At 51.4% G+C, this 18,972-nt stretch overlaps 8 protein-coding genes across 8 annotated transcripts; 4 read left to right on the forward strand and 4 right to left on the reverse strand.

The window, feature by feature from the left end:
- Positions 1-500: 500 nt before the first annotated feature.
- Aud_003034 (phosphopantothenate--cysteine ligase CAB2) lies at positions 501-1,733 on the reverse strand (the record flags this gene model as incomplete). Its single annotated transcript, XM_043287991.1, has 1 exon — positions 501-1,733. One exon carries the CDS (start codon positions 1,731-1,733, stop codon positions 501-503), a length of 1,233 nt encoding a protein of 410 aa, XP_043143926.1.
- Positions 1,734-2,550: 817 nt separating this feature from the next.
- Aud_003035 (multidomain presynaptic cytomatrix related protein) lies at positions 2,551-4,156 on the reverse strand (the record flags this gene model as incomplete). Its single annotated transcript, XM_043287992.1, has 6 exons — positions 2,551-2,666; positions 2,728-3,432; positions 3,501-3,557; positions 3,612-3,808; positions 3,924-4,012; positions 4,067-4,156. The coding sequence occupies 6 exons, from the start codon at positions 4,154-4,156 to the stop codon at positions 2,551-2,553; spliced, it is 1,254 nt and encodes a 417-aa protein (XP_043143927.1).
- A 1,361-nt stretch (positions 4,157-5,517) lies between these two features.
- On the forward strand, positions 5,518-6,396 carry Aud_003036 (putative esterase/lipase; the record flags this gene model as incomplete). Its single annotated transcript, XM_043287993.1, has 1 exon — positions 5,518-6,396. One exon carries the CDS (start codon positions 5,518-5,520, stop codon positions 6,394-6,396), a length of 879 nt encoding a protein of 292 aa, XP_043143928.1.
- A 913-nt stretch (positions 6,397-7,309) lies between these two features.
- Positions 7,310-8,916, forward strand: Aud_003037 (uncharacterized protein; the record flags this gene model as incomplete). The annotated part of the gene is made up of 2 exons (XM_043287994.1): positions 7,310-8,206; positions 8,260-8,916. 2 exons carry the CDS (start codon positions 7,310-7,312, stop codon positions 8,914-8,916), a joined length of 1,554 nt encoding a protein of 517 aa, XP_043143929.1.
- Positions 8,917-9,326: 410 nt separating this feature from the next.
- Aud_003038 (uncharacterized protein) lies at positions 9,327-10,328 on the reverse strand (the record flags this gene model as incomplete). The annotated part of the gene is made up of 2 exons (XM_043287995.1): positions 9,327-10,204; positions 10,256-10,328. The coding sequence occupies 2 exons, from the start codon at positions 10,326-10,328 to the stop codon at positions 9,327-9,329; spliced, it is 951 nt and encodes a 316-aa protein (XP_043143930.1).
- A 798-nt stretch (positions 10,329-11,126) lies between these two features.
- Positions 11,127-13,246, forward strand: Aud_003039 (SD08430p; the record flags this gene model as incomplete). The annotated part of the gene is made up of 2 exons (XM_043287996.1): positions 11,127-12,856; positions 12,904-13,246. The coding sequence occupies 2 exons, from the start codon at positions 11,127-11,129 to the stop codon at positions 13,244-13,246; spliced, it is 2,073 nt and encodes a 690-aa protein (XP_043143931.1).
- Positions 13,247-13,768: 522 nt separating this feature from the next.
- Positions 13,769-14,240, forward strand: Aud_003040 (uncharacterized protein; the record flags this gene model as incomplete). The annotated part of the gene is made up of 2 exons (XM_043287997.1): positions 13,769-13,864; positions 13,935-14,240. 2 exons carry the CDS (start codon positions 13,769-13,771, stop codon positions 14,238-14,240), a joined length of 402 nt encoding a protein of 133 aa, XP_043143932.1.
- A 74-nt stretch (positions 14,241-14,314) lies between these two features.
- Aud_003041 (putative ABC multidrug transporter) lies at positions 14,315-18,814 on the reverse strand (the record flags this gene model as incomplete). The annotated part of the gene is made up of 2 exons (XM_043287998.1): positions 14,315-15,740; positions 15,786-18,814. The coding sequence occupies 2 exons, from the start codon at positions 18,812-18,814 to the stop codon at positions 14,315-14,317; spliced, it is 4,455 nt and encodes a 1,484-aa protein (XP_043143933.1).
- Between the last annotated feature and the right edge of the window lie 158 nt (positions 18,815-18,972).

Consider the following 18,972-nt stretch of genomic DNA (forward strand, 5'->3'; position numbering starts at 1 on the left):
GCAAAAAAGATCGGCCCACCGACAGTAAGAAGATCTCAGCAACCGTCAATGACGCGTATGTGTTGCGTTTCCGGCAGCTAAACCCCTGGGAAAACTGTGGGGTCAGCGTTAGTTGCCTTTTGAGGATATTATCTGCCACGCTGTGAAACTGTCGGAAGGCTTGATTTAGGCACAGCCAGTTATCTATCTCTCTTCTTCATTATATGCCACATGCAACCCTGTTGTGCTCCCCTTTTATAAATGTACCGTGAATCGTCGCCCGGACAGCCTGTGGAATGTTGACTCGAAAGCCAAAGCAACTGGAGCTAAATTACCAAATCTATCGATTGTATGGGACGATGGGGCAGATCGTCGACGCCAAGCACTTGACAAGGACGACCAGAGACTACTTAGTAAGGGGCGATGGTATCGAATTATAAAGTCGACATTGACATTAACATTTCACCGGGAGGATATCTATAGACTATGAATTGTTTTTGTTGTGGTGACCTCTTCAGGTATCATGGCTGTTGCTTTGCCTGCTGTTTGGCGATCATGTTCGAGTGCAGCTTCACCAACTCTGGGATGATCAGACTCTCAATCTCCACTCCATCCGCAATGCTAACACTTGCTGGTTTCTGCTCATTGTCCTCTCGGGTTTCCCCACTGGGACGATTCACTAACTCGCGCGCTTTCCTTGCCTCTGCCAGGCCCACCTGATCTTCTGCACCAGAGATGCTCTTGCTACGTCTCGACTTGGGAACCCGAATCCAGCGCTCGTAGGGAGGATCTGGCGTCACAAAGACGACCTCCCATTTGCGTGTGGAGAGAAGGTTGCCAATAACCAGATGGTGTGAGTACCGCTTCAGCGCCGTCTGCGCCTTGTAGACAAGCAGATTGGGGTCCGTTTCCAGCTTGAAGGAGACAACCATACTTCCATTAGGCGCCCAGCCGTCTACCAGTCGATGCAGGAACTTTGGTACCGGGTCCAGACCGATCACAAGTTTCTTGCTGTTTCCTGCGTGGGTTTCCAGCCCACCTGTGTATACTTCCGATTCCGCGACCGAAGTTGAACTATCGAGGTGTGCGGGAAGCTCGGAGGACTGGATCTTGTGCTCCGCCATCCGCTCTCGCGGAATGAAGAAGTCGCTGACGGCCGCGGCTAGGTAGAATAATGCATTGGATCCCAGTGGTCTCATCAACTTGGCCAGCATTCGCAACTCGAACAAGTACTCTGAAACCGTGGTGAACGGCAGCAGCAACAACAAGTTGTTTTGTTTGGCATAGCGGTATTTCCGCAGAACGTCACGCATCTGGTCCTGATATTCACTGCGCACCACTATAGGACCGTGGCCTGGATTGGCAGATTCTGACGAGCTGGATGGCGGCGCCTCATCCATAAAGTCCAAGAAGCAGTTCGTCGAGTGGCTATAGTGCCGTGAATATGGTAGCAGACTGAATTGACGGTGAAGGAAAATCACCGCGTAACCTTCTTGGAGAAAATACTCGGCGGAAGTTGCACCTCTGGTTCCAGCTGAAAAGTTGTCTATAAATCGCACCGTTTGGTTTTCGAGGGGCACAGTTGTGCCTCCGGAGGTAACCAGGACCAGCCGCCTGTTCGCTTCGGTGTGATATTCGATGAACGCTCTGGCAAGGGCTTCATGTTTCGGGAGATTCTTAGGAGGTGGGTAGTTGTTGAAATAGACAGACTCTTGCTCTGCAGGCGTCATTTCCTCCGTGGTCGCTGCCGCCATTGTCAATCGGATTCTCCGCGAAACTGCTCCGATTCTTCCAATGGCTATTGATCGCACGGCACTCTATAGCTAAGAAACAAATCCAGTCTAAGCGGTGCAAAGCAGATCAATTTAACTTCAACCAAGGCCCCTAAGACCTCGAGTATGGATTTCGGGCTGATGTTGACTCAGAGCGCTCAACTCGATACGATATCGTAATGACCGAATACTGTCCGATGAATAAAAAGGAATGAGAAACTACCCAGAGAGCTCGAAGGGTACCTGTTATTGTCGCTGCTTGGATGGGACTCTGTTCCTCAACCACCAGAGAAATCAGTTAGCCTGAGCGGGTGACAGGTCCCCCAACAGGATACCCCTCCATTAGTCCGACATCAAATGATCAGTAATGTACCTGGTAGACTTCCAATCCTGTCGCCGAAACTTGTTATGTGCCAATTTCCAAATACCCACAAGCCGAGCTTCAGAGGACCGTAAGGTCAAAATATGACCTGTTAATTTGCCCGTACTGCAGAACACGGAGATAAGGTGTCGGCTTCTCAGCTGCTTGCGCCGAGGTTGATGATGAGGGCTTCGGCTTCTCTTCTTACCGCCTTTGGAGCGCCCCTCAACTGACGTCAGCTGGCTGCGCATTCACGTGATAGGCTCTCAAAACATTCATGCAATTAAGGTAGGGAGAGTTGGTAGAAGTGTTTCAATTCATGATAGGCATCAAGCCAGCGTCTAGTGGCATGTCACGCGGAGCTGGAAACAAGCTCGTTCAACTATTGTACCCCAATGTAGCCCGACAGCACACAATGTCCAGTCTGGAGCATCCCATCTACAAATAGCGGCTTCGTAGCGCTTGACTGATAGTGCTCATGCGGCTTGCCATTCCTCCGTGTTGCATGTTACTCAGTAGGGCCTCTTCAAGTGCCGACTGTGTGACGCTGGCATCTGCTCAGGCAATAATTAGGAGCAAACACTCAAAATTGTAATGGAATCCAACTGAGCTTACCATCGAGATCACTGAAGCTACTTCCCATGCTAGGTGTGTCGCTAGCGTCCTTCCCGGAAGCAATCGATCTCCGAGGACTCGATCGGGTTGGTTCTGCCGCCCCTTGGGGGCCGAAAGCTCCACCTGATTGATGCAAGATCCGACGACTGTCTCCTTGCCGTAAAGGAAGAGGGGCCCCGGAGCTGACAGAGCTTGTTGACGACTCTGCAGTGATTAGCTTTCTTGTGATGCCTTCTTGTTCTGACAAGGGCCTCCGCTGCGCTGCGGCATGCTCTGCTTCCAAACGAAGTGTGGCGTTCAGGTCTTGTCGGGAGGACTCACGTCGAGCCTCTTCCAACTCACGAGCCAAAGGCAAGAAGGCGGGAGATTCATCTTCGTCTTCTTCATCATCTCTCAGACCGGGCCGATGAGTCGAGAGTTTGCCAAAGCGCTTAAACCGTGGTCCTGTCCTGCTGAGCATAACATCGTCGTCGGAACCAGACTCCGACGACGAAAGTGAGGAGAGGTCTTCTTCCTCAAGCGTAGGAGACTTTTGTAGCAAGGCCTGCACAGCCTGCTCCTTCTTATTTATCGAAGGTCTTCGGCCATATCCCTCCCATTTAGTATCTTTTGTGTCAGCTGGTGACGTTTCGTTTCGAGATGTCTCTTGTTGACTCTTTAGTTGGTTGATGGTGGTTGCAGAGCTCGTACGGCGTGGACCTGGCGCTGCGTTCGTCAGATGGGCATCAATCATCGAACCTTTACTTACGACGAGCAGTAAGGACAAAACTTACTCCGTTGCGGCAAGGTATCCTTTGGCAGTGAAACAAGACGAGATGGGGCACGTTGACCTTGAGCAGATCTTAACAGTACTGTTCCTAGTAGTGAGTTCCGAAAGAACGTACCTGCACCAGAAATGCCTTTGGGCTGTTGGCCCCCCAGAGCTGCGCTCCCGGTCATGGAACCCGGTGCCGGAGACGGGGAAGCAGAGTGCGTAGTACCAACTTTGCGCATTTGGGCGCGGACTTGCGATAGCTGCCGGTCATAAAGCCATGCTGCCTGCTGGAGGAGAAACTGAAGTGTGACATCGAAACTATCTGCTCTGGAAGCGGCCAGTTTGTTAGCACGCGTTGATCATGGGCGTTTACATTGTCTTGAGATGTACAGTGCTTTCCCTACAAGAAAATTAATATGACAATACTTTGACGAAAGTTGACAGGAATGCCTCACAGTCTATATCATCCCCTTTGGCTGGACGTGAGAGAATATCCCAAAGTGCCTGGTCCTTGGCAGCGTTCCATTCCACCTGCGGGAGTCAGTAGATAGTCGGAGAGTAAGCTTGATCAGCGTCGGCACTTGCAGGAGGAGGGTCCACAAAGTCCCCTCTGGGAAATGGAAGACGAATGAAGACAGTGAATCTAGCATCTCCCCCTTGATGATGGAAGGCCATTCTTCTGCGAGTCCGATCCGTATGCAGTAAATACAAGGAGCAAAGGACAATGACTCGTTATTAGTTCGCGTTCTATTCAGCATTCGCCGTATTAAGCGGCGATAAGCAGGTTATCTCTCTTTCCAAGTGAGAATTTAAATGTGATAAGACAGTGGGGGATATCTAGGATGACCTTGAGTATACGGAGTACCTTAGACTGATGGGCGATGAACAGAAGAGATGACGGAAGTGTTGCCATTGCCGTATAATTGGGTGCGTTGCGATAGACAGCTTGGGGTGTGCTTGGAAAGCGTTTGGTAGCGGGGAGGGCCAGCCTTGGCTGCAGACATACATAGTAATGCTAATTCCACCGCGTCGGGTGATATGCACACATGAGCCAACTTCTTCCTGATATCGTGACCTCAGGTTGGGGTCTGGGGCCTCAGGCAACTACGTGAGCGCTATCTCCCTATACACGTGGCGGGCAGTACTCTGCCTTTTATCTCATGCCGCCTGGACTAAGACACGGCCTAATTTGGTAATTGTTGCGATTTTTGATAGACAACCATGGCTCCACTTCGCACCGACGTCCCTGATGCTTGGGCATTTTAATGGGGGATTCCTGTATCCGCTGGGCCGGAGCACGAGGTATGGCAACGGTTTCTGATGGAGGCCGGTATAAATAGCGGACCAACAAACACTAGGAGGGTGACAGGGTCTCTCTGAATATTCTGTCGGGAAGAAAGCCTGAGCTTTGTAGACATCTTCTAGGGAGAGAGCTGGGCTACATCAATCTAACGCGCCTTTGGCTGGGGATTGATTCTTGGGCTATCGCTTAACTGGTTAGTAATGACTCTCCTGCCCACGGTGGAGCTCAGGGAATAACGAAGTAGAAGCTTGGAAAGCTGGATTTCCCCAAAGTGTGCCAATATGATTTGCGCAATCTCATAGGCAGAATGATTTTCGTAGAATCTCAATTACTGTACCTAATCTAATCCTGTGCAATGAATTCCAATCACTTAGTCTGGCACCTGGCATCGCGCAGGCTTGAGGTCATGTTAAAAGAGTATAGAAGACTGCCTCGGTAGTCGTTACCCTCTAAAGTACCTTTGTGGTTTGTTGGCAATAATTATACTCTCGTGAGCTAGTTAAGGCACGTAGTGGAGTCAGTTCCATATTACCTATATCTTATCAGCAGCACCGCGTCAAGCATCATGGCAGAGGTAATGAAGCGCCCTGTTTATAATCTCACATTCTTCTCCCACTGTCGTCGGCAGTTAGCGTGAAGTGTTCAAGTCCGGAACTTTTATCTATGTCCCTATCAAGAACATAACTGTCCTTCCCATCGTTTCCCTTCCCAGGGTTGTTATCTCCATTAATTAATGTTTTACCCAATATACATCTACCGCAAATTACTGGCGGTGCTCATCAGAGCTGTTGTCACCCGCGGCAAGCGTATCTCTGCAAACCCGGATGATGTCCTTCAGATAAAGTCGCGAGACGCGGGCAGATATTTGAGAGCTCACATCTATCGGCCACCAACTGCATTGTCACCATCGCCTGTCCTCATCAATTTCCACGGGAGTGGGTTCTTGTTACCGCTTCACGGAAGCGACGACGAATTCTGTCGGCAAGTCAGTCAAGAAACGGAATATACAGTGTTGGACGTCCAATACCGTCTGGCGCCAGAACATCCATTTCCAGCGGCGCTTAACGACGTGGAGGATGCGGTCAACTGGGTGCTGCAGCAGCCAGACAAGTTCGATTTGACTCGAGTGGCTATCTCCGGGTTCAGCGCTGGAGGGAATCTCGCGATCGTGGCAGCATCGGTGCTGTTCCCACGAGGGACATTTCGATCTGCCCTCGCATTCTACCCTCCGCTTGATTTGTACACAGACCCCGGAGCCAAAAGCCCGCCGGATCCGGCAGGGAAGCCTCTTCCTGCACCTTTGAGTCGGCTGTTCGACAAGTGCTACGTTCCTTCTGCATATGATGCCAGAGACCCGCGTATTTCACCATGCTATGCGCAGCCTGAGAGGTTTCCAGATCGCGTTCTTGTTGTGACAGCGGCTGGCGACAGCCTGGCTGGTGAAGCTGAAGCCCTCGCTGCAAAGATAGACAAACTGCCTGGTCGCGAGGTCGTGTGCCAGAGAATGCAAGGTTGCAATCATGCCTGGGACAAAAGTGCTCTTCCCGGAACCATCCAAGGCAATGCCAAAGAAAAAGCCTACGCCATGGCCGTTGCAATGTTGATGCGCTAAATGGCCCGGTCAATGGTCTTCCACGTGGTGTGATCCACAATCTCATTTGCCTCCCCCTTTTAGTGATGCTCTTAGCAACATGCGGACTTGCAAGACATGGATTTGGAAGTCAAGAATATTGATTTGATAGCTGATTGCTCAGACTCTGCCCTTACCAAGTATCAGTAATTCCCCTATGTTGGTACTGAGCAATTCCATTCAATTGTATAACAAGGATACGAGGGGCCAACTGTCTCACTTAGGAACAGATGTTCAAAATCCTGAAACCACCCCATCGACCGAAGTGGATCATAATTCTGAAGCCGCGGTTCCTGATCCAAAGGAATGGTGATGCAGGCGTGGCTGAAACCATGGGCGTCTTAGCGCGGACCGTACCGGACTCACCCTCGCCCTAAACCCTAGATGCCTGTTTTGGCACCCTTGGTGCCTCCAATGTCAGGAGAGAATGGGCTTGCGCCTTAACAGGCGTATTAAGGTTACCAATGTATCGGTGACCCTAGTAGAAAAACAGCTGATCTTCTTCTGATCTTGCGTATCGTGGTGTAACGATAGTTGATGATTCGGTCAGACGCTCCTCGTGGGTCTCATGGTGCAAGCCTGAGGCCCGAATCGGCTTGACTTGTTTATTTCCTTCTGTCTTGCTCGGCGTCCATCGCTGGGCCCATTTCGCGGTTTTAGTGCCTTTTCTCCTTCCTTTTCTCCTGATCATTCTTGCTTGCTCCGTATGAAACCCACCCCGCAAGTCGGATGCTGCTCTTGAGCGCTTCCATCTCGTCCACCGTGCTTCTGGTACTGTGGACGAGTGACTTGGTATCTTCCGCTGTGCGGCCTTTGAACTCTGATCGGTAAGAAAAAAGGATCAGAGTTATGTTCTGAGTTCTATGTACTCGAAAACACCAACAGTGATCGCATCATGGAGCCGTCAAATTTTGTCGGTATCGATGAAGCTCAATACCGCAATGAGGTCCTTCTGCTTCCATCCGAAGAGGCCGAGGTCGCCCGGGATAAACGCCTGGTTGAAGAAGCACATGAACTGGGATTAAAAGTTCCAGAAGTTGAGGTAACCGCATCGGTGGCCGCCTCGATCGCCTCGGGAATCATTGATCTATCCTCCCCTGTTCTGTCTTCCGGTTCCTCGACGGACCGCAACTCGATATGTGAGGTAACACACTCCTACGAAAACCCTCGGCTGGACCAGATTGCTTCATCTCTTTCGGAACTCACCGTCTCCTCCGATCCCGTGAAATGCGGCAGCCCCCGATCGTTTGCATCGCTCTCCACGCGCCCCACGTCACTTTGCTCAAGTGAAGGAAGACTGGTTACTGGTCTAGATGGGATCTTTGCAGGTCAACCAGGTCATAGAAACTCGCTTTTGAGCATATCTTCGACCGACAAGAAAGAAAAGCGAAGATCCAGCTTAAAATCTGCCATTGGCAGGATTCATTTCAGGAAGAAGAGAACGCCCTCTACGGTCCTCCTTCCACCCGCAGCTCAGATTACCGTCGCTAGAGGGCAAGCCGGCGAGGATAGGATCTACGTGGAGTCGAGGCGGAGCGAATCGCGGAACCCAAGTTCAGACGAAGAGAGCCAGGTCTTGAAACTTGAAATACCGATTTACGATATGGAAACACTGCAAAGGAGTCTTGAGAATGAGGAGTTAGTCCAGCTGCGCGAATTGCACAAGTCGGAAAGAAATCGCCATGTCGCCTTCCAAGATAGTTTCCTGATGCAGCTCAGACGCAACCAGCAAGTTGTCGTGGCCGACAGGCTTTCGGAAAATAAAGCCTTGGAGGAACAGAAGCGTGTGAAGGTCATTTCCCCAAGTTCAGGCCGGTATTACAGACAGGCTAACGACTTTTGCAGAATGAGGCAGATGCCGCTCGTATGGAGGAAAGGCAGCTTGCAGTCGAGATGGATCAGCTGCGCGAATTTGAAAGGGAGAAGCAGAACTCCCGTACTCGCATCAAGTATATGGAAGGATACTTCAACAACGCCCATCCCCCACCGACATCGGGTTCCGAATCAATATCCGGACCCGACCTAACAAATCCGGTTCGGCAATACACCAATCAGCAAAAGTCCTTGCTGGCGCAGGAGTACCATGCCCACGAATGCATGGACCGGTTACACACGGCCAAGATCAAGGTCCTCCGAGACCGACAAGAAATCCGACTGCAGGAGGCCATCGCACGAATGGAAAGGGAGCTGGACGTGCTCATCGACAAGCATGCATTGGAATTCGCTGAGCTGCAGCGACTGCACCAGCAGGAAGAGGCGCTGGCGATGCACGCATTCGAGACGAAGAAGACGAAGCTGCGCCATCGCTGGAACTTGGAAGAAGCCATTCTGCGCAAGAAACTGGAACTACAACACGGACACCCGTACGGCCCTCTACCTCCACTCTCATTCTCTGATTCGCATTACGAGACGCGGGACTCCGCCATTTGTGTCTCGGAAAACAGTACGAACATGAGCGGTGACGAACAGACGCACCCGAAGGAAGGTGAATCGGTGCATTAATTTATGATGTGATGTCTCAAAGTGATACCCTTTCTTTCTTATCAGATCATCTCACTTGCATATACGTTGCAGCTATCGCCTTTCTATTGCCATGGCGGAAATAATGTTTATTTTCACCATCCAGCTATGGTTGATACTTTTCTTGTAATTATTTGGTTGACATCCTCCCAGAGCTTACTTCATTTCAATTTTCATTGTTGGACAGGCGAGCATCATATATACACGTGGGGGAATGTTACTTGTGCATAGCATTGATTGGAATCGGCTTTTGTGTATGATAGATATCAACTTCATGTGCCGCTTCCACCTCTCGAGAGGTAGAATTAAATTAATAATATAGATCTTTTCCACCCGAATCAGTGTCAACCACACGGAGCGAATTTCTTCGGCCCTTGCATCAGCGCTGCAATTCATTCGCCTGATGTGGGTATAGCATGCTGCCGTAACCTGTCCAGGAGTGTTTCTATTCGTCCATCACCCCCAATAAACACAGCTTCCAGCCTCTTGTCTCTCCCGCGGTCGCCGATGATGACCGCACGCTCAATGAACCCTGTGTCGGAAAGCTTGAAGCGTCCCACACGTCCATCCTCCCATTCCAGACGGACATACGTTGCCTCGAGTGCCGTCGGAGAAACAGACACAATCCCCAAGTCATTCAGTTCCAACCGACTAACGTCTATACCGCCACCCACAGTCCCATCTTGGACACCGCCCAGGTCTTCCTTCAGCATGTTAACCGCATCGACTCGTAGATGCCACGCAACAAGCTGTCGCCTCAATTCGCGAACTAGACCCCGTAGGTCCTGCTTCCGCACGCGGCCCTTCCCCGGCTTGAGGGGTGCATCCTCTCCCGCGGATTCCTGCGTTGGCAGTAAAGGCAGATAGACGCGCTCTAGTTTCTTGATAGGGATAAAAGGAGGGATTGTATGTCGGTGCACCCTCAGCCTCTTCTCGTCGCCGGCGCCGGCCCGTCTCAGAAGCACGTAGTACGGCTTCGTGAAGCGGCCGTTCCGACAGCAGATATCAATGCGCACGCCTAGTAGACTCGGATGGTCCGAATGTGGAGAAGGATCTTTGAAGGGGAAGGTGGTTGTTGAGAACGCGACGCGGTGATGGTTCAATTCGGCGTGCTTATCGGCGGCTTGGACGAGGGGGGAGACTTCGTCGGTCAAGGATGAAATGGTCATAGGCGCTGCTGCTGCCTGGCGCGCCTTCAGTCGTTTTTGAAAGTTGTCTGACGAAAGAAGGCTGGAGGTTAGGAGTCGACGGCGTCGTTGGAGATTGCGGACTGGTATGCGGTTAGCGTTATGTGATATGGGAGGTTTTTTTTAGGACTCACTTTCGCGCCGGATGGAGGATATCTCGGAGTCTAACTGCTCTTCCACTTGTTTAAGACTGTCTGGTGACTCCATATTGTCGTTTGGAGTATACAGGCGATTTCAGTCTCATCCAGATATGATGATGCGGAGAAGTACTTTATGACCATGTCATGTTTGTTTGTGTTGCTGCGGCGTCACGTGTCAACAAATCCATCTAGACCTAAGTACGACGAATATCCATTTTCGTCCCAAGACACAGTGAGGAGATATGGGAGTAGTCCCAAGCTCTTGTTCGTTTACTTCCTTGTGCCTATGCACTTTTGACCCTTGATTACAGGTGCACAGTTGACATGGCGATACCATGATAGTAACAGGACTGAGATCTCGGGCATACGTTAGGCAAGGGATTCATGTGAGCCAGCACATATGGCATCAGTGCATGTCGAATAGCCTCGCTTCTATTCTGTAAAGTGAGAAAGAATTATTTGCACTTGCAGTGTGTACTGGAGGTGATCTTTAACAGGCTATCACATTCTGGAACCATAATTGGACTGTGTCATTCGGTGTTATTACACTGGCAAAAGACTCGAGACAACAGTGAATGGTAAGTCAGTAGTGACGCAGACATCGCTGTAACTCCCATCTAGATCAGATGTAATTACTCCGTAGATTGCAAAAGATGTGAAGGAAAGATATGACGGCCTCATCCATGATTCCTCAGTCCCTGAACTATTATTAGCCGAACCCCCGACACTAAGATAAGCTTCGCCCCGAACGATCTCCAGAAGGTCCCTTGAGGCCAGCTTGCCTCAATCGGATTCTTTCAAGCTTCCAGATTGGACCCTAGTACTTTCTCCTCCACTTTCCACTGCCGTATTACGGAGTAGATGGATGCGTTCTCCTAATCTTGACCCTGTCTCTCATTCCAGTCATCCTCACCCTTCCACTCCTTCCTCCCTTCATGTTCGAGCGCCGTCCCAGCACTATCTCCGGCACAATCAGCACTCTCCTTCCGCAGCTCACCAACCCGACGAGGTAGAACTTGGCCAACTAGCATGCAACAGCAATAATCGGAGCAATCACAGAGGCGAAATCAACACAGAAGTCCCTCATCAGCCCGAAGCTTCTTTTCCTGCACCCTCAGATTTCGAATCCGACTTGGACAGTGAGGACGACACGGCGGGCACGCGACTTCTTGAGCACCACCGCGGACGAAGCAGTACACAGATGAAGAACAAGAGTCGTACGGTCTCAAAACGTCGCTCCAAACCGAGCTTGACCCTCGCGACCGGCACGCAGAACGGCAATGCTGGCGACGAGATGAATTCCAATATTGAAATGCGCAAGAGGGATACCTCCCTCGAATCATCAGCTGGGCGCGCCTCGCGCTTGATATCCCGGCAGAGCTTCTCCTTGAACGATGACCCCCCGATCACTCCGCAAACTCCAGCTATGGCAACAACTAGCTTCGCCAACTTGCCTTCCTCCGACCGGAGAAACTTTTTGCTGTTATGTGTTCTATATTTCCTGCAGGGAGTCCCTATGGGGTTGGCCACAGGATCCGTTCCGTTCCTGCTCAAACCATACCTTTCCTACGGTCAGATCGGCGTTTTTTCGTTAGCGTCCTATCCTTATTCCTTGAAGCTTCTCTGGAGTCCGATTGTCGATGCTGTATGGAGTCATAGGTTTGGGAGACGGAAGAGCTGGATCACACCAGTCCAGGTCATTGCGGGCCTGGCAATGATCTATCTGGGTGGACACATTGAGGAGATGATGGTACAGGCCGGTGCCAATGGTGGTGCTGGCGTCTGGAACTTTACGTATTGGTGGTTCCTGCTCGTCTTGTTCTGCGCCACACAGGATATTGCGGTGGACGGCTGGGCCATCACACTCATGTCGCCTCCAAACATCTCTTACGCCTCGACCGCGCAGACCGTTGGCCTCACGGCCGGGCACTTCCTGTCATATACGGTCTTTCTGGCATTCAACTCAAAAGATTTTGCGAACCGCTGGTTTAGAACGGCACCCGGCGAGGATGGCCTGCTGTCTTTGGGCGGATATCTGAAATTCTGGGGTTGGGCTTACCTTTTTGTCACGATCTGCTTGGCTGTCCTGAAAAAAGAAGACAAGACAAGGGAGCGGGACAGCATCACCGATGTCTATAAGAGCATGTGGAACATCCTGAAACTCAAGAACATCCAAACAATCATTGCGATTCATCTTATCGCCAAGATTGGTTTCCAGGCCAATGATGCTGTCACCAGCTTGAAGCTGTTGGACAAGGGATTCGGCACTGACAACATGGCGCTGGTCGTTCTGATCGATTTTCCTTTTGAGATCGGTCTGGGCTACTATGCTGGAAAGTGGTCGACAGAGTATACTCCCATGCGGCTATGGTGCTGGGCGTTTGTCGGACGACTGGCTGCAGCCGTCCTGGCTCAAGCTACCGTCATGATCTACCCGGCCAGCGAGGCGGTTCCTTTCTGGTACATTTTGGTTGTGATCGGGGAGCACGTCTTTTCGACATTTATGAATACAGTCATGTTCGTTGCAGTGTCTGCTTTCCATGCTCGCATTGCCGATCCCGCCATTGGTGGAACGTACATGACCATGTTGGCAACGTAAGTTTTCTTTGCCTATCTCCACTGCTGTACACTGACCCGTCTAGCGTCTCCAATCTTGGTGGTACATTCCCTCGGTACTTCATCCTTAAACTCGTCGACTTTTTCACTGTGGCCACCTGCATTCCCCCAGCCGTCCCGCCTGCGGCGGAGAAACTTAAGGGCGATTTGATCACGTCTGCGTTCTCTTGCGCCTTGGAGCCTGACAAGAACCGCTGCGTCAACGGCGGTGGAGTATGCGAAACCAGTCGTGACGGCTACTACATCACCAACATCCTGTGTGTGTTGATTGGAACAGTCACCTTTATCATGTTTATCCAGCCTGCGGTCCTGAAGCTCCAGAGTCTGCCTCTAAGGGCATGGAGATTGAGCAATGGAGGTCGGCAGTAGACGCCAGGGCTATGAAATGACATGTTCAATCATTATACTGCGGCCGTTGCGTCCATATTATGTATATTAGTTAGCTTGCTCGAGAGTCACGGCTCATCAGACCTCGGCGTTAGACAAAAATACAATTTGGCAATACATCTGGTACGCTCCATATCTATGCATGGTTTGCAACCACCGTACCCCTGTACATCGCCAATCACATCCGCCACGGAGAATCTGCAACAAAAACGAGTCACACCATTCGCCATGTTCCTGGCCAGCGGGCCTATGCAGATTCGAATCTAATATTAGAGCTGTACCAATCAACCAGTAGGGGAGTTTTAGGGACATACTTGCGACAAATACCCCTGCCAGATATCTAGCTTCTAGGGCCACTAGACTACTCCTCATGCCCTTTTCTATCGTTACCTTCGTCCACGTCCACCCCCTCCCCGCCTCCCCGTTCATCATCCTATCCATCCAAATCATCATCGGCGTACAACTCAGGGCACAAGTGTAAATAGCAATACAACACCAACGAAAATGTATCTACCACCGCTCCTCACCGTCGCCCTAACCCTCATGCTCTCAACAACATCATCCGCCCTCCAACCCCGCGAAATCCTCAAACCCCGCAACGTAAGTTTTAGCCTTTATTCCACCTTTCACGCTGATGGCATGCATGATGTGTCCTGACGGACTGGAAAAGTGGGACCTCCGCCTCCTCGGGCCGGGGTGTAACCCCAACGCGTCGAATATCGACATCTCGGTTTTCCATCGGTCGGGGCTCTACGGGACGGACTGCGAGGGCCTCGATACGAGTGTCTACAATACGACGAGTGTGAAGAGTGTTTCGTGGAAGAGTCCTGGGGTGGATCGGTATGACTTGTGTATGTATGGTGATGCAGAGTGTGCGGGGGCTAACGCCGATGTTATTCGGGATGGGTGGGAGGTTTGTTATCCGTTTACAGGATGGAAGGGGTTCAGGGTTGTTGCGGGAGGTCAGAAGTGTTGATCTGAACGGAAGGAAGTGGGTGTGCTATTAAGGTGTGGGTTCTATTCTGTGTACATGCGCGCATTGAAGGACAGTTAAGCAGTCTTGCTCTTCTTGCCCTTGCCAAACGAAAAGTTCCATTTCTTCACCCGGAAACAGTAGTAGAGCATCACTGCCGCAGCGATGTCGAACACGACAAACGCCCAGAAGATCCCAAAGTTGCGCCACCGCTCGCTCCAGTAGATATTGACGCTCGCCAGGTACTGGTCTGCGACGGAGAGAGAGCAGAATTTGCACGAAGACGTCGCGTTGGGGTTGCTGAGGTAGCCCGGTGCCACGGCCATGTAGTTTGCCATGTATTCCTGGCATGTCTGCCCTGACGGAGGATTGAAGACGGCTGTTTCCGCCGCGCTACACTTGACTGCACGGCCGTGCATCTGCGTGGCGGCCATCCCGCCCACCCAGTAGGTGAACGGCGAGACACGGTACATGAAGATCCAGAATCCAGGCAGTCCTTCGGGCGTCTGCATGACACCGTTGAACGTCAGAGCCATGGAGAACAGGAGGGTCACAATCGCACCCGCCGTTTCGGCGTCTGGTAAAGCGGCAATGACAAAGTCGGCAAAGGTGCTCGCGTAGATGAAGAATTGTATGCAGAACAACAGCACCAGCCCTTGCCGGTCAGACGATTGCACGCCATTCACGGCGTAGTAGTAGCAGCCAAACACGAGAATTCCCATTAGGATCTGATAGGGGATCTCGACAACGATGTTCGCAATCATAAAGGCCTTCCAGGAATACGTCTTGCTTGGTCGCTCGCGGACCTCATAGAGAGCGCGCTGCGTGATGAACAATGGGATAATTTGCTGGACAAGCGAGGAGAAGATGGCACACAGCATGAACACGGAGAAGATGACATTCTGCATGCCCTGCAGGGAAGTATCGGCCTTGAAAAATGAGAATCCGATGAACAGACCTGCGCATATGCCAAGCATCATCTTGGCCACAATGTACATGGGGAGTCGCCAGTATTGCTGGAAAACGCGCACAGTGACAATGGGCAATTGCTTCAAGAACGGCATGGCGAATTCCTCGTGTTCGCGGTCTTTGGGATTGGTATCATCGTTACTTTCAGCTTCGCCTCGCTTGGCCTCGTGGATGCGGTCGATTTCGGTCTGAACCCCGGCAGCTTCCTTGCTTGCCTTCCACAAGTCGAACCAGTTTTCGCCTCGAGAGTTGGTGCCAGCGTTGACGACTTCAAGCATATATTCGGCTGGGTTTTCCTGATCACCACAGCGGCGAGCACCATGCGACTCAAAATAGTCGAGCAGGGTCCGCGAGTTCTCTCCAATAGGGCCAAAATACACAGTTTTGCCACCTCGAGCCAAGAAGAGCAGCTGGTCAAATTGCTCAAACAGGATGGCACTAGGCTGGTGAATGGTGCACAGGATGGCTTGTCCTGCGTCAGCCAACTTGCGGAGGAAGTTGCAGATAGCCCAAGAGCTCTGGGAATCGAGACCACTACACCAATTAGCACCAAGCCAACATCCGAAAAGATTGTCTTACCTGGTTGGTTCATCCAAGAACAGTAATAGTTTCGGCTTAGCAGCCAGTTCCACACCAATGGTCAGCAGCTTGCGTTGCTCAACATTCAAACCCTCGCCAGGCACACCGACCACTGCCTCAGCAAAGTCCTCCATGTTGAGCATCTTGATGACGTCTTCCACATACGCGTATTTCTCCTCTTTAGATACAGAGGCGGGCTGGCGCAGCATCGCGCTAAAGCGCAAACTCTCACGCACCGTGGCTGTCTCAAGATGTAAATCCTGCTGCTGTACATAACCCGTTTTCCGTTGGAAGCTTGAATCCAGCGGTTTACCATTAACAAACATGTCTCCAGTAATAACGCCCATGGTTGTACGGTGTGCCAACACGTCAAGCAGCGTGGTCTTTCCCGCACCACTGACACCCATGAGGGCCGTCAATGTACCCGGCTTGACCCAGCCTGATACGTGATCAAGCAGCCGACGAGGCTCACCTTTGATCTCGATATCGTACACCACGTCGCGCCAGGTGAAGATATCCCGCTGAGGAGGAATCGACGCAATACCTTGGTCTTGCTTGTTATCTTCAGCGGAGGAGGAAACCATAGTCTTGCCAGCCCCAGCCTCTTCGTCCGCACCAGGCTCGTGTCCATTCTTCAAGTAGGCAGGCTCGTGGCCTCGACGGAAGACGAGGACCTCCGCTGAGCTGGTGGTGGAGGAATTGAGTTCGGTTGCGACGAAGTAGATGACCATGAAGCCAACCAAGAACGCTATCAGAATACCAAAGTTTCTCCAGACATGCGAATAGCTGTAGCTGTACGACGCTGCGATGTATGCATCCCCACTAACAGTCCGACGACCGGCAACAGCCCCCCTTGCCGAGCAGACGAAGGAGTCGCCTGATAGAGTGGGATAGGCAGGGATAAACTGTGAACAGATAAACTCCCGCCCATGAAACTCGTTGGCTACCAGGATCTCAAAGGCGTAGAAAATAGGATTCAGATAGTGAATCCACTTGAACCACGGGTGCATATAATTTACTGGAACGACAAATCCAGTGTAAATTACTAGCATCAAAATCAGGACACCGGCCAGTGTCATGGCTTGCGAAACAGTCCTAGTGATTGCGGCCATGGTCCGGAAGACAGCACTCATGACGAACATGATGATGAAAGTAATGAGGAAATAAATGAAGAACTGGGACGGTTCGCGACGTAGACCACTCAGGAAATAGAGAATAATGTTGAACGCGACTGCCAGGAGGAACTTGACTGGGATATCACTGACAACCCCTGCAATGGCCTCGGTGGCAGGATGATAAAAGGCAAAAGACGCATGTTTCTCAACGATTGGCCGCTGTGAATATAAACTATTGATCTCAGTCATTGCAGTAAGGGCATTAAGCAGCACGGCGTAGAAAAGCGTCGCACCCTTTGCGTAAAATCCTGCGGTGGCCGTGGGAGTTCCGTAAAAGACAGAGCCCACGATCAAGGCGAGAATGCAATTGCCAATGAACGTAGTTATAGTGGAGGTCCGTTCATTCCACACTCGTTGATACGCACGCTTGGTATTGAGTTTGATCTGCATGGGAATGCTAAGAAGATACGGAGACTTGGCCCGGGTATGGGATGCCTGCGCCTGGCGCTTGCGCTGCTGAAATTCGAGGAGTTTCTCATCGGACTGCGAAGACGTTTCTCCTTGGAAAGCAGCCATCTCCCGCTGAAGCGCTTTGTATTCTTCCGACTGGTGCCAGTATGCTTCGAACTCAGCCGCGGTTCGGGGCACCTGGGACTCCATACCGGGTCGAGCTTGTCTTTCAATTGGGTTGGTCACCGACGTGAGGAAATCTCCGGTCGTCTGACGAGGGGGACAGAACCATCCTTGCCGTTCAAAGAATGCCTTGGCCTTGCTGGCCGGGCCGAAATAAATCTGGCGCCCCTCGTACAGCAACACGGCTTTGTCAAAGAGATCATAAATGGCCTGGCTGGCTTGATAAATCGCCACAGCGTGTGCTGACGAGTTCAAGTCTGCAGCTAGTCGCAAGGATTCGACGAACTTCAACGCGGTTGCCGAATCCAACCCTCGGGTGGAATTGTCCCAGGCGGCCAACGGAGCGCCTGCCAGAGCCATCTCCGCGATACTGACTCGCTTGCGCTCACCACCGGACACTCCTCGAACCGTGTCGTTTCCAACCTTAGTGTTGTAGGTGTGGCTGAGGCCGAAGACAGCCATGACGACTTTAGTCATCATCTGAGCATACTCGTTCCTGGACATACCGCCCAGTCTTTTGGATGGAGTGCGCACCGCTGCCGCAAATTCCAAAGTCTGGCCGACAGTCAAGTGAGGGAAATGCTTGTCGACTTCCTGGTTGTAGACGACTTCGCCTTTGAACTCTTTGATCATTGTAGATTGAGGAATTCCGCTGTAGTGAAGGACGGTCTTCTCGTCAACGTTCAGGCCATGTAGTTCCCCACTGAGGGTCTTGAGGAAAGTGCTGCACCCTGAGCCGGGTCGACCCAGCACAATCAGCAACTCCCCGCTGTGCAACACACCATTGAAGTCATGCAGAATGGTCTTGGGGGTTTTGTTCCGGAAGTTCCAAGTCTCCCGCCGAAAGGGATCAGTTATAATGTCCGCGACTGTCTTCTGCAATTGCAAAGCCGCTCCAGTGCCGGAGACGCGAAGATGTTGGAAATATATGCTGGCTTCTTTACGAGGAACTCCTTCTTCATTGAGCACATGGACGACCTTCCGTAACCATTTGTACAGATCAAAGTCTTTACTTTCCGGGTTCAAAGCCGGATCATCGAGTGAGATGTCGGCCACAGTGCTGACCCTGGAGACTGCATTGTCACGGCTGGCTAGCTGAGTGAGGTAGCGAGCTTCATCCGGGGCGATGGAAGCTCGTCGGGTTGCTACCGGAGTCAGCTCGTCGTATTTCTCTCCACGACCATTGGGCCCAGTTCTGGTCGATGAGGTAGCGACTGAACGAGAACCGGCCTGGATCGGCGCAAATTCAGTTGCAATGTCGTCTGATATGTCTTCTGCCATTGTCGATTAGTAGGCAATTGAAAGAAAGGTGACCAAGGAAGGGAAAGTCTGCTGCTAGATTCTATGAGAATAAGGGATGAAAATCTGTCTTTTAGACGACGCAAAAGTGAATGTTAAATGAACGGGAAAAGATGGGGGATATAAACGAACGACGGTAA

Source organism: Aspergillus udagawae, assembly GCF_001078395.1.
Source record: "Aspergillus udagawae IFM 46973 DNA, scaffold_2, whole genome shotgun sequence".
Lineage (NCBI taxonomy): Eukaryota > Fungi > Ascomycota > Eurotiomycetes > Eurotiales > Aspergillaceae > Aspergillus > Aspergillus udagawae.